Source organism: Labeo rohita, chromosome 3, assembly GCF_022985175.1.
Source record: "Labeo rohita strain BAU-BD-2019 chromosome 3, IGBB_LRoh.1.0, whole genome shotgun sequence".
In the NCBI taxonomy this organism is placed as follows: domain Eukaryota; kingdom Metazoa; phylum Chordata; class Actinopteri; order Cypriniformes; family Cyprinidae; genus Labeo; species Labeo rohita.
The window spans coordinates 6,731,222-6,746,088 of record NC_066871.1 but is presented as its reverse complement, the minus strand read 5'-3'; the positions used below and the strand labels follow the sequence as shown (position 1 = coordinate 6,746,088).

At 36.6% G+C, this 14,867-nt stretch overlaps 1 protein-coding gene across 2 annotated transcripts in view; it reads right to left on the bottom strand.

Moving 5' to 3' along the window:
* The window catches only part of pbx4 (pre-B-cell leukemia transcription factor 4), a 46,877-nt gene extending 32,849 nt beyond the window's left edge, over positions 1-14,028 (bottom strand). Inside the window, exons 1-3 of one of the 2 annotated variants that reach the window (XM_051106338.1) lie at positions 12,862-14,028; positions 7,424-7,525; positions 2,241-2,314 (exon numbers count right to left, since the gene is read on the bottom strand). In XM_051106338.1, coding sequence (XP_050962295.1) covers positions 2,241-2,314; positions 7,424-7,525; positions 12,862-13,046 — 361 coding nt within the window. In that variant the 5' untranslated portion in view covers positions 13,047-14,028. The remainder of the gene's footprint in view (positions 1-2,240; positions 2,315-7,423; positions 7,526-12,861) is intronic. The other variant, XM_051106337.1, reaches the window with a different exon arrangement.
* Between the last annotated feature and the right edge of the window lie 839 nt (positions 14,029-14,867).

Genomic DNA, 14,867 nt, shown 5'->3' with positions numbered 1-14,867 from the left:
AGCAGCGGGGAGTCTTGGAGAGAGGCAGTGCAGGTATATATATATATATATATATATATGTGTGGAGCTAGGAAGGAGGTGGGGGACGTGCTGATCACAATGATGGACACCATCCACCACACAACTCCACTCAGAGCTGAGGCCTGTTCAGACAAAGTCCGACCAGATTTTCAAGCAAAACAATACATCTCTGCAAACTCCTGAATACAGAGTGTGAAAAATTGTACTGCGACACCGGTTCCATTTAATTATTATTTTTAATAAATAATACCATTGAATAGCAGCGCAAAAAAAAAAAAAAAAAAAAAAAAAATAAAAAAAATTATTTTTGTAGTGCCGGACGAATGTAAAACAGGTAACAAAACTAAACAATGAATTATATGATTATTTAAAAATATATTTAATAAAATTTTTCTATTCATATATACGATTATAATATATTCTTTTTATGGTGTGTATATATACACACACACACACACACACACACACAATTACTATATTAAAAATACATAAAATAATATATAAATATATTTATGCATTATTAAAAATACATAAAATAATATATAAATATATTTATGCATTAATAAATTATATAATAATAATAATTATATAATAAAATATATTGGGATTTAGAATTCCCAAATACTATTTATTGTAAATACAAAGAATTTCACTAAAATAAAATATGCATTCCAATTATTTAGAATTCCAAAATACATTTTTTTTTTTTTTACGGCAAATACAAATAATTTTACTAAAATAATATATACACATAAATAAATAAATAAATAAATAAATAAATAAATAAATAAATAAATAACTTAAATATAATACAATATACTGGAATTTAGAATTCCTAAATACTATTTATTACAAATACAAAGAATTTTAGTACAATAATATATAAATATAATTATGCATAATAAAATGTATATTTAAAAAAAATATATAATAATAATAATAATAATAATAATAATAATAATAAAATATATATAAATATAAATATATATATATATATATATAATAAAGTATAATAATAAAAAAATGAAATATAATACAATTCAAATATAATAAAATACACTGGGATTTAGAATTCCCAAATACTATTTACTGCAAATCCAAATAATTTTTGGTGCAAAAAATGCATTTTCTCACAATGAATTTACCATAAACAGGCTTTAACAGGCAAACCGTGGCTCAGATCAGACAGTAATGGCCTTGCTCCTGTCATCTAGTAAATCAGCTCATTTACGCCGAAGTCTTCAGGGTAAAACACGGATTGTAGATTAAATTTGGCGATAACCGAAGTGATGTATGGAAAAATTCTGACCATTAACTTCGCCTGTCTGCACTGCCGACAACACCTTCCATTTAGTGGTGCATTTCTCCCCGGCCCTTTCTCCACTGGCAGGCTAAATGTGAAAATCAAAGTGAATGACATTAGGTAAATAAGACAGCAGGTTGCCTTGGCAACAGGGACAACCCCCGATACCCATTCCTCTAGCCTACCCTTTACTTGCATCCAATTATAGGAAAGTAAGACTGGGTTATTGACAGATTGCCACAAACAGACCGCTGCACATCATTTTTGCACTGTAATTCCACATGAGCATGCTTGTTACAGAAGCCGAGATGGATTCAAGCTGCAGGATATGACAGGAAAGAAACGAGAGAAACCATGGCACAAAGACAACGCCAACACCTCCATAAATATTTAATCATTTGTCAGCCTCTCGTTTGAGGGGAGAAAGCTGCAGATCTGCCAGAAAACTGACCACTGTGGATCTTCCAGTTAAGATGCGGGAGCCGTTACCTGTTTGGACCGCGATGGTTTGCGTGGACGGGGTTCACAATGAGAAACGCAACCTCTAAAGCAATGAGACTAAAGCAAATACACTTCTTGCCAATTCAAAGTGAGATTTCACACAACGTAAACACTGAATCCATTGCTATGACACTTAATGATTGCAGTGGGCGATACAATAAGACACCTGGAAAGCCCAGAGGAACGCTACCGACGCTAAAAAAAAAAAAAAAAAAAAAAAAAAAAAAAAAAAAAAAAAAAAAAAAAAAACCACGATAAATTTAGTCTGATGATTATTAAACACCTGTCTCTGCATATGGTCAATGCAGAATCAATAGGGAGTAATGAAAAAGATCTACTCGTAATGTGGGAGTGCGGCTCGAAGACACAAACCCGCACACAAGTTCTGCATAGGCAGAGTAAGCGAACGACTTACCAGTTTTTTCTTTGATCTCGCATAAAACGCTGAAGAGAGCCGGCTTCATCCTGTGGCAGTTCAGTGCGTGTTTTCTGTAAGAGAGAAAAGGAATGTGTTAGAGAGACTCTGATTTTATTTCTTTTCAAACAGTCCAACATATCGACTGCTATTTGGCCATTTGAAGCTTATTGGCATCTGTGCCCAATTAACAAAGTGCCCTTCTGTTAGTTTCCAAATCTACCAATAGAGGGAAATTCAAAGCCACTGATAGAGCCGTTCATTTACATATTTTGCGCACGTGTTATTTTAGTGCCAGACTGACTAAAAAAAGTATTCAAATAAGATCATAACAAAATGCTCCCACAAAATGTGTGCTGAATGCAATTGCAAAGTGGAGTTCCTCATGCTGTGGGTCAATTCTGAAAGATGCAGCAGATTAACACAATCTGGCATACTTTACCACATCTCTTTAAAATGTCATATGTGACTATGGAACACAAAATTTAAAATAAGGGTCAATTTAAACATGAAAGCTAAATAAATAAGCTTTCCATTGATGTATGGTTTGTTAAGATAGGACAATAATTGGTTGAGATACAACTATTTGAAAATCTGAGGGTGCAAAAAAAAAAAAAAAAAAAAAAATATTGAGAAAATCGCCTTCAAAGTTGTCCAAATTAAGTTCTTAGCAATGCATATTATTAATCAAAAATTACATTTTGATGTATCTTCATGAAACACAATCTTTACTTAATACCCTAATGATTTTTGGCATAAATGAAAAATCGATAATTTTGTACCATACAATGTATTGTTGGCTATTGCTACAAATATACCCGTGCTGCTTATGACCGGTTTTGTGGCCCAAGGTCACATATTTGCCTGAATATTTGACCACATATAATGCTCTTTTACATCATTTTATAATAATTTCATTAATTACTGCTGCCACAATCAACAAAAAACATACACAAAAGCCTTTTTTTACACAAAAACAATTTACCGCTTGTGTTTAGTACCTGATGTTTTTGAATTAGCATAAAGGTTTTCACATTTTTGTACATTTCGAATATATATAGTCTAAAATAAGTGCTCATTTCATTCACCATGCTAAAATTTTATAATGCATTCACTGCTTCTTTACTAAAGTGCCTAAAATGTCTAGATTTTGGATTTGATTTCCCTATTGTTTTCATACTTGCTAAAGGTAATGACTGAAAAGCAGTTTGACCTATAATGAGTTTTCACGACACACCATGAATTGGCCATATTGGCGGCACTGAACGTAAACAATGCCACTGAACTGAATGAAACTTGCATATTTTGCTGATTTCTGCTGCTGAAACTGATCAATTATTGTCATGTTTTGCACTGTACTAATCGGTCAGACCAGGAAAAACATTTGGAGTACTATAGACTGCCAAAAGTTGTAACAAATCATGGAGAAGAGTGCAAAAACTGTCTGAGGAACAAAATGAGTTTGTGGTTGGCCAAACCGAACCAGGATTTCCAGGACAAGAATCTTGACAACATTCATGTTTGTTCTTATCGGTTACGGTCAGGAAGGTGAAATATTAGGCTAATATCTTTATTAATACTGCTCGTATGTATCTCTACCACCTATTAACTTTAGTTTGTCAAAATATTGCGCCCTTTCCTGCTTAAGTCCTTCTTTATATGATTTAGCAGCTTCCACACATTTTTTCCATGGTTTAGACAGCATAAATTAGCAGGACAACATATTCAGTAGCGCGTTAACCGTGCAATCCATGCTGTTGTTAACATTTGAGTATCGCCGTTATGCCCGTGCATCCGGGTAACTGACCAAATCAAGAGTAAATGCAGACGTTGTATATAATTGACTAATCATGGTTTGCGGGAAAGTGGGATCTACAGAGAACAATCAATGTAAATACGCTTACTACTGAGCATATCAATAGGAAAACAAAGCCAAAAGCCAGGCATTTTAGGCAATTTAGAAATCCCAGCCAGGACATATGGCCATCCTATTTTTAGAGAATCGTTCATAAATGATTCTTCAAAGTCTCGATTTCAAGCACGTGTCATTTCAAGCACGCTGCCAAACAAACCAGAGGATTTATGGTTATTGAAGAGATACGGACAACCTTTAACATTCCTTGCTTGAATATGATTACAATCACAGGTGCAAACATCTCCTCCAGAATCAATCAAGATGTAATGGACACACTAAGACTGGAGTCTTTTAAAAAGCTCAGTGTCTGTAGATTGAGAAGATACAGCAGCAGTCTCGGCTCGCTCGGGCTAAATGAGTAACTGACACATGGTCCTCATTTGTCTTCAGGGAAAAGCATTCCACCCTTTAATGGTATTATCCAGCCCTTTTTACACCCTGAACGTGCTTAATTTATTGAGCAGGTCTGGAGAATATCAAAACAAGCGAGGACCCTCTGTCTCGCAGAGGAAACATTCTTCTCGAAGCCAGAATCATATGTGCTAAATCCAATCATCGATCATTTCAGGGCAGTCTCCCATCAGCAAACTTTATTTCCAGGCTCGGTGAGCTCTGATGCATGGGAAGCTTATCTACACGCAGCCAGATTTCAGCGCTACTGTATTAGAGAGCAGATGAAGCATGCTTTCCAGGAGCATTGTTAACCCGTAACAAATGCCAATAATCGAGGTGTACTCGTTAAAGCTGTTCAACTAGCAGCTGGGATTAACATGCCACCTGAGCACGAAACTGATAAAGCCACAAATCATGTGACATACACCCACTCGTAAACGCTTTCTATTCTTAGCAGTGCCTATCAAAAAAAAAAAAGTGTTGCATTTCACAGAAATTCGACGCTACAAATCACTGCACTAGCCTGAATAATCTTTTAAAATGAGAAGAAAGTCCTGAACACCACAAAACTCGCTGGCTAATATTGCAGTTGGCCGCAGCCAAACAAAGTTTCCCTTTTGCTCCGAGGCAAACAGATAACGTGGGAAATCCCAAAAAAAGATTGTTTTTTGTGGATGAGGCCTTAAGCTGATGACACACGGTGCAACTCGTTGGGTAATTTTGTTGGAAATGGGCAACGGCACTAGATTGGGCAATGCTGAATAGGTTACTGTTGATTAGTTAGCTTGTCTTATCACGTTGCCTGCTTTCCAGCTGTCGTGTTTATCATCCAACATGAGCTAGAGGCCGAGCAAACTTCAGATTTACTTCTGGCTAAGACTTCATTTGCTGGCTAAAATGTTCTTTGTTGGCTTTGGCGTGTTCACGCCCAAATATTTCAGGTATGTTGCATTCAATTCAAGAGGCACATATTTAAATACGTGAGACGGCAAAAAATGGAGTGATGAGTCTTAAATGTAGGTTATTTCCTTTTGCTTACAAGTAAGAGAAATACAAAAACATCAAGCAACGACAACTGACATTACAACAGAAATCCAAAATCATGTCTATGGATGGATGATCATGAAAAGGCGGAACTGAAACTATTACTGTGATGTAAATGACAAGGTATGTTTATTTTTATTAACTGTATGACTATCTTAACTCTATGTGGTGCTCGAGAGAGTTTCAGTCTTGGTTCAGGCCCTGAGATGTGTGTGGCTTTTATGTGAACACTCAAACCGAATTTTAAAATGAAGACCATCTCACATGGTGGCTTGAGTGTGTTTTACCTCAAGTCTGAGGTGAAATGTGCACATTTCTCATGCACATTATTTTAAATATTTTTGGCCATTTCAAGCTATTACACAAAGAGAATGATGACATGCAATGAAACAAAGGAGGAGATAAGTTGCTCATTCTCATTTCTCGAGATAATGAGGGGCTTGTTTTTAAACTATTGTCAAATACACACAGAAACGGAAAGGATTAGTTTCGTTTTCTGTGAAAATGAAGGTTTAAATGCTCAATCTGAGCTTCTTTTCTTTATAATTGAAGAAATGTACAATCAAAATATTTATTTTGTAGTAATTAATAAATGACAAATTTATATTATAATAAATTAAAATAGTCTTGTTTATACACTACCAAGTCAAAAGTTTGAACAGTAAGATTTTTAATGTTTTTTAAAGAAGCCTCTTCTGCTCACCAAGCCTGCATGCATGTAAAAGTACAGTAATATTGTCAAATATTTTTACTATTTAAAATGATTGCTTTCTATTTGAATACATTTTAAAATGTAATTTATTCCTGTGATCAAAACTACACTTTCAGCATCATTATTCATCTTCAGTCTCACACGACCCTTCAGAAATCATTAGAATATGCTGATTTGCTGTTTAAGAAACATTATTATTTGTATTTTATTATTATAATTATCAATATTTAAAACCGTTGAGTACATTTTTTCAGGATTCTTTGATGAATAGAAACCAAAAATAAGCATTTATCTGAAATAAAAAGCTTTTGTAACACTATACACTATACTTTTCAAAAACTTGAGTCAGTATAATTTTTATTTTTTGGGAAAGAAGACATAGAAATTAACAGTTGTATTTAACAAGGATGCTTTAAAATTGATCAAAAGTGATGATAAAGACATTTATAAAGTTACAAAAAATTACTATCACAGATAAATGCTTTTCTTCTGAACTTTCTATTCATCAACGAAACCAGTTTTCAACACAGTAATAAATGTTTTTTGAGCAGCAAATCAGAATATTATAATGATTTCTGAAAGATTGTGTGATGATGTAATGATGCTAAAAATTCAGCTTTGAAATCACAGGAATAAATTACATTTTAAAATATATTCAAATAGAAAACAGTTATTTTAAATAGTAAAAATATTTCAAAATCTTACTGTTTTTGCTGTACTTTGGATCAAATAAAAGCAGGCTTGGTGAGCAGAAGAGATGTCTTTAAAATAAAAACAAAAATCCTACTGTTCAAAAACTTTTGACTGGTAGCGTATGAATTAATAATGATATTTTTGATGAATTCATAATAAAAAAAAATAACAATAAAAGTAAAACCTATGGTTATCGAACATACTATCACAATTAAAAGTGACCCAAATAAGAGCCCTTTTTAGGGCCAGGGCGCAATTGATTCACATTTCGGTCTATTCAAATGGGTCTGAGTTTGGTTCTTTTAAATCTTTAGCCCCACTGAGATTTTAAACTGTATGAGGGTGCATTTTTCTCTTTGTCATCAGCATGGAGGGGATGATGGGGGAGAGAAGAGGAGGGGGGTGCTCATGCGCTCCTGTACTGACCTGTGCTGGAAGTTGAGCGGCAGGGCACACCCTGCTGTGCTCCCCCCCAGCTCCCCCTCCCTCTGTGGGGTCCACTGCGCCGGTGCCTCCTCTGGCCAGCATCTGGACACAGGGCAACAGGGTGAGAGGCTCAGGGCAGCAGGCTCAGACAACGCTGGCATCTGCCCCCACCATCCCCAATGACATCCCACCCATCCTCCCCTTACACTGGGACCAGAGACCCCCACAGTAAATAATGCAGAGAACAAGAAGAAAAAAAAAAAAAAAACAGAAATCAACTCATATGAGGATGGAATCAGAACAAGTCTGATTTTGCCAAAAAATGTCTGAGATGTCAAAACAAAGACATGGGTAACAAATCAGTACCTAGTAAATGAAAAATAAATCCTAAAGTTACTTGACTAGAAATATCTAACAAACATGAATGAATAAGGACATATGCATCACAGCCAAAATGATTTAGTAAATGCTTAATTTCTGATGGATGTAATGTGGTAGGTCAACTCAGTTGACCTTATCTACCAGTACTTGCAGTGACAACAACAGGCCAAAGCAAGTTAAAATGTCTTGTGCATTTCATTTGTTTCAACAGGACCACATCTTAACGTCTTAACGCGCTCTTCCCTTTCTGAGCGAAGCACGTGGCTCCACTCAGCAAATAATGCAGGTTTGGGACACATTATACTAATTAATTTAAGAGGCATTACGATCCATTTAATGAGATACCACAACTGTGCACATTTCATTAGTCTCAAATAAAGGAAATCTATTTATAAAACATGGAAAAAAACAGAAATATGTATTGTAGTGTCCAAGAATGCTGACCAGACTGGGTGAAATCCCTCTGAAATCACTGTGCAAATGAAGCTGCCTTCTCTGCCCTAAAACCATCCCACTCTTGACAAAATAATAATGCATATTTCTCTCAGGTATCTAAACTATTTCAGGTCTGTGCGGAAGCACCGAAGGGCTTTTTTGCTTCATAACTGAAGGCGGCAAGGGCTTAAACTCAAGAATAACTGCAGAATATCAGTGACAGAGAAGAAGCGACTAAAGCAAAAATGCATTTACATCCATCACTAACAATATCTGGCTTTGTCCTTAAAGGAATAGTTCACCCAAAAAAAAGTAAATTCTGTCATTCACTCACCCTCGTGTCAACGAGAAGCTTTGAACAGTGTTTACACTGCCTTTTCCCATGCAGCTCAAAGCTCCCTTTGCTGCACCTCTCAAATCTAATTCACTTCTGCATATTCAAACTTGCCATATTATGATCAGTTATGAGACACACAGTGTTTTGCATCATTAACATGACACATGCTGTGACAAATCTTCATGCCGGTTTGAAGACGCAGAAGTTCGAATTAGATTTGCAAGCTACGGCACAGGGGGAAAAGTAGTAATAGGTTACCTTGAAGAGTGATTTCTACCTAATCCAGCTTTTAAAAATGTATTTTGTTATCTTTATTGTTGGGTAAGATCCATGTAATAAAACACACTCTCACACTCTTACTCTGGAAAACTTCAGACTCCACTTACTTCAAATCTTGGTTGAATGAAACATGTTATGTGAATGGGAGGTTTAAGCTCTTTTGGGCCTAACTTTTGCATTGTCAAATTTCAAACTGTGTGGCTTTCTGGATTTCATCAGGTCTGCATAATGTACCCTTGCATAAAGTTCTCCCTGTAACAATTTTTGCACCTTTCCCTGAAAGAAATTAACTGTAAAACTCAGAAACTGCTGATACATTTCACAAACACAAAAGAAATGGCAAGAAATGCATTAAAAATGCAACTCTGAAGTAAAACCATCTGAAATAGTTTTTTTTTTTTTTTGTCAAAAAATACTCAAAAATATCTTTTATTCACAACTATGTTGTGCGATTATGTCAGCCTGTATGCAGCCTGAATTCAAGTGATTTGGGACACTTTTTGACACTTTGACTGAGGAAAAACTCTCAAATGTAGGTGATATTAAATCATGTTGGGCTTGAGTAAAGCATTTAATTTGGATGTTTGGATGACCTTAAGTCTACACTGAAACAAATTAAGCATAATTCACTGAGGCAAGAAATGCATCAAAGTAATGCATCAAATTAAACATGAAATTTTGGAGAGAGAAAAAAAAACTCTGAAACTGTATTTCCTTGTAAAATATACACAATAAAAAAATGTTTTAATTTACTATTATGCTTATGCTAGCCTGTATGAATTCATGTGAATTGGGACAATTTTTGTCACTAAGTTCACTGGGAAAAACTGTCTATATCCTAATGCAGGTGATAATAAATCATTTTTGGCTCGAATAAAACCATTTACTTTGGATGTTACCTCCATGACAAAACATTTTTCCTTTAACAGTTTGAGATGTTCCCTCAAATAAAGCTTATATATAATTATAATTATTATACTTACTAATTTCTAGAGCTTGATTGCATTCGTCCCCATTCAGTTTCAGGACATTCAGCAAAATAACTCCTGGATTTCATGGTCTGCACAATGTACTCTTACATAAAGCTCTCCCTGTGACATTTTTTTGAACCTTTCCGAAGTCTACACTGAAAGAAATTAAGCGTAGAAACTATTTTCACTGAGAAACTGCTGATAAACATCACAAATACAAAAAAGGCACGAATTAAACAAACATTTTGAAGTAAAAACATCTCAAATAACTGATAGTACAGTCAGCCTGTGTAAATTCAGGTGAAATGGGACACTTTTTGTCATTGGGTTGACTGAGGAAAACCTGTCTCAATATATCATAATGTAGGTGATATTAAATCATTTTGGGCTTGAGCAAAAGCATTTAATTTGGATGTTTGGATGACAAAGTTCTCCCTGTAACAATTTTCAAATCTTTCTTAATTCTACACTGAACGAAACTAAGCGTAGAAACAATTTTCACTCAGATATTTCTGTTAAATTTCAAACACAAAAAAATAGCAAGAAATACATTAAATTAAACTTAACATTCTTAAGTAAAGTAAAGTAAAACTGGGACACTTTGTCACTGAGTTGACTGGAAAATCTCAGTCTCAATACATCCTAATGTAGGTGATATTAAATCATTTTTGGCTTGAATAAAACCATTTACTTCTGTTTTTTCCCCTCACAAGAAACATTTTTAGGCTTCCAAGACAAAAGATTTTAGATTTTTTACAGTTTGAGATCGGTCTGCTCCCTCAAATAAAGCTTACATATACAAGTTGTGAACCGTTCTTAAATCTACACTAAACGAAATTAAGCGTAGAAACAATTTTCACTTAGAAATTGCTGATAAATGTCAAACACAAAAGAAATATATTAAATTAAGCATGCAATTTTGAAGTAAAAACATCTGAAACTGTGTTTTCTTGTAACATATATGCCAGCCTGGTGAATTGGGACATATTTTTTTGGTCACTGAGCTGACTGAGGAAAAAAGTGTCTCAGTATATCACAATATAGATGATATTAAATAATTTTTGGCTTGAATAAAACCATTTACTTTGGATGTTACCCCACAAGAGACATGTTTAGGCTTCCATGCCAAAAGATTTTGTTTAATAGTTTGAGATGTCGGTCTGTTTTGTCAATGCTTACATATAAGACTTGGTTCAACTCAAGTCATATTGACTATTACTTTTTATTATACTGGAGCGTACATTAATTTCCCCCGTAACAATTTTTAAACCTTTCTTATGTCTACACTGAAAAAATTAAGCGTAGAAACAATTTTCACTCAGAAATTGAAGTAAAAACCATCTGAAAGAATATTTTCTTGTAAAATATAATCTTTTTTTTTATTTTTTATTCACAACTATGTGTAAACATATGTTAACCTGTATGAATTCAGGTGAATAGAGACTTTTTGGCATTAAGTTGACTGGAAAAAACTCAAAATATGTAATACTAAATCATTTTTGCCTTGAATAAAACCATTTACTTTGGATGTTACCTCACAAAAACATTTTTTAGGTTTCTATAACAAATTTTAACTTTTAACAGTTTGAGATCCTGGTCTGTTTCCTCAAATAAAGCTTAAATGTAAGACTTAAACTCAAGTCACATTGACTATCATTTTTTTATTACATGTACTAATTCCTGGAGCTTGACTGCATTCGTCCCCATTCAATTTCATGACTTCCAGCCAGGACATTCAGCAAAATAATGATTTTTTTATTTTTAGATAAACAATTCCTTCTTTAGATGGCTTTACTTCATGCAAACATCTTCAAAACTCTCTTCCAACACGACATCCATCTCATGGGTCTTTTGCACAAGTGAAACCAAGTCGCCTCACAACACTCTGACCCAATAAATGCAGCATAGGCCTAAAAGTAATATGGTTGCGTTCATAAGTTCCCTGTGTAGCGACCCTCCATCTCATTAATAGAAACTCAATTTGCGGACAGCTGCACACGCGCACACATTATAGGAGAATTGATTGCGCCCAACACACAATGAAAAGGAAGAACACCAGGGAGGAGGAGGAGGGTAAAAGAGAAGTGAATTAATTAAGAGAACCAGGTGGTCAAATGGCTTGGTGGAAAATCACAAGCTAATGACACATATACACGCACATACGATCCCTCATTAAAAAGGCAGCTTTTGTCCGGGATCGGCGGCTCGAGTTGACCTTTCAACAGATCGCGGGTCACCAGCGATCCATACGAGATCAATTTCACCGCGGTCGGTAGAAATACACCGACTAGATTCTGCGGGAAAAGGCGGGAAAGTCGTCAAACCTGTCGGGTGCTTTCGTCTCGAGCTTAAGTCTGACACTGTTTGACGGCGATGACTTAATTAAGCGCTCGCTGATTATCTATGCTAATGACGAGGTAGCACATTAATCCAATTCATTTATCTAGTGGGGCCTCAATCTGGCAGACGCTCACTGAAGACCAAATGGCTTCACAGAGCCCATGGGCTCCTGATAACAAACATATTGCTTGACCTCTACAGCCTTTTTGGCCCCATTTAGCGAAACCAGATGAGGGAAAATACTTGCGTCCTTAGGTTTTAGCAATTATAATCCTATTATCATTTTGGAAGCATTTTTAGAGTATTGCTTGAATGGAAATCGGCGTTTCATGCGTCAGTTTGTCACAACAACAAAAAAAAAATACATAGTGCCAACAGTATTCAAAACTAGTTTCTTGCTATATTAACTTTAATTAAGTGCATCACGGATTATTATTAGCAGATGCTTTAATCAAAAGCAAGTCATTAAAACTTCAAACGCCAACTTTTGACTTGAAAAGCAAACAAATGTGATTGATTAACACTTTAAAGTGCATTTCCCCCCCCTTAGTAAGACTGTAAATGTTACATGAGCAAAAGATGCAATGCATTCTATCACATGCAGCACAATTGCAGCTATTTATATAGTTCAACGAGAGCTGCTGTTGCATAGTATCTATGTGTGCTTTTCGTGAGTGCCTCCACACAGGTCTTACCTCGCCTGGGCTTCGTCGAGGCTCTCGTCGGTGATGGCCATGATCTGCTGGAGAATATCTCCTATGTCTTGCTGCGGTTGACCGAGGGACTGCTGCTTCCGAACCGAATCGGGGTCACCCACGTCGGCTTGCGAGAGTCCGCCGAGTCCGCCCATGCCAGCCAGCATTCGGGTCTGATCATCCATAATAGTTCAAGCCGAATCTCCCCACCGCAAACCAATGAAAGCGTGTATCAGCGCTCTGTCTCAGCGACCATGTACCACCAACGGCGTGAATACAAACGTGGAGCTGAACGAACCACCGCTAGATAAGAAAACAATGAGAGTGCGACTCAAATGTGGGCTTTAACCACATCAAAACGACGCGCGGTGGATGGATAAAGGCGGATAACAAGAGGGAAAAAATCTAGTATTGTCTAAAGCAGTCTAAGAAGAAAATAAAAGCGTCCGCGGAAACATGAAGTATCCCAAGCGCGGCATCTCAAACTATCGCTTCTCTAAACAACTCACGGTCCGCGATAAAATCATTCATGTCCACAAATATGCGAACAATATGCGGGCTCTTGTCGCTGACAGCTATTACAGTAGAAATCTCAGACACTACTAACAAGCTGGACTAAACCAACCAGAGCGGCTAACAAGCTAATAGAGAGGAGGAAAAAAACTCTCTGCTGAAAATAAATCGAAATGGAAACTCTAGCGTTCGCTTATTAGCGTCCCCTCACTTTGAAAAAAGCCAAAGCTCAACGGTCAAAACGAATCCCGAGAGCGGCGGATGAGCGTAACCGCTTTTACGCGTAATTCCGAGATCTCCGACACAATTGACTCGCAGTGTTGGCTAGCTGCTTAGCAGCGGGGCTAACTAGCATTCGAGCGCTGCTAGCAACAGATTCATACGGGCTCCACGAACCCCCGGGACCAACAGCAAACTGCCCCCCTCCCGGCTCTGCGCGAAATTAGCTGGACGGCTCGAAACGGCTCAGAATGGCAACGCTCAGCTCCATGCCAGCCGACTCGACTCAGTTGGTTTGTTCCCAAGCCGCGGTGCTGTCGTAGAAAGACTTGCCCCTCTCTTGTGTTTCTGCCCTCCTCGGCGGCTCTTTCTCCCCCTCTGAGCGAGCGCTACTACATACGAGGCCATACGTCATCATCGCGCACAAAAGAGCCGCTGCCGCGCGGAGCCTCTAGGGGCGACAGTGAACGCGCAGACGCCTCGCACGTCCGCGTACGTTTGTAAACAAGTTGCGCGTCTCTTTCAAACACCTTTCGTGGAAGCGGCTTTTGTGTAGCAACCGAAGCTGAAGCGAAGTATTCGACCGTGGTTACCGAAGGTAGAACAATGAATGGCGCCTCACTGCTGTGCTTTGATCAGTGTAACTATGGTTTCTGTCACACAAGCTGTGGTATTTAGAAACCATAATTACAAGTGGAAATGGATTTACTCACTCCCCTAATAACATGCCTGCTAATAATAGCGGTGTTATTTACTGTAGTAAAACCATGCTACGTTTATGTAAGTCCAGTGACAAAGTGTTCAGATTCCATAAGCGTAATTTAGGAAGCACAATGTGAGCAAAACTATGTCTGTTAACAGCATTTCACATAATATTCACATATTCAAATTAAATACCTTGAAGATGCAAATCAAGTCGACCTGAATGGTCGTGAAACCAACATTCAAAACATTCAAGATGTTTCCTGTTCTGGAGAAATAAGGATAAACCGTGTATTTTCAAATATATGACCCTGGACCACAAAACCAGTCTTAAGTAGCACGGGTATATTTGTAGCAATAGCCAACAACACATAGTATGGGTCAAAATGATCGTTTTTTATGCCAAAAATCATTAGGTTATTAAGTAAAGATCATGTTCCATGAAGATGTCTGTACATTTCCTGCAGTAAATATATCAAAACTTTTTTGATTAGTATTATGCATTGCTAAGAACTTCATTTGGACAACTTCAGCATTTTCTCAATATTTTTGTTTATTTTCAAATAATTGTA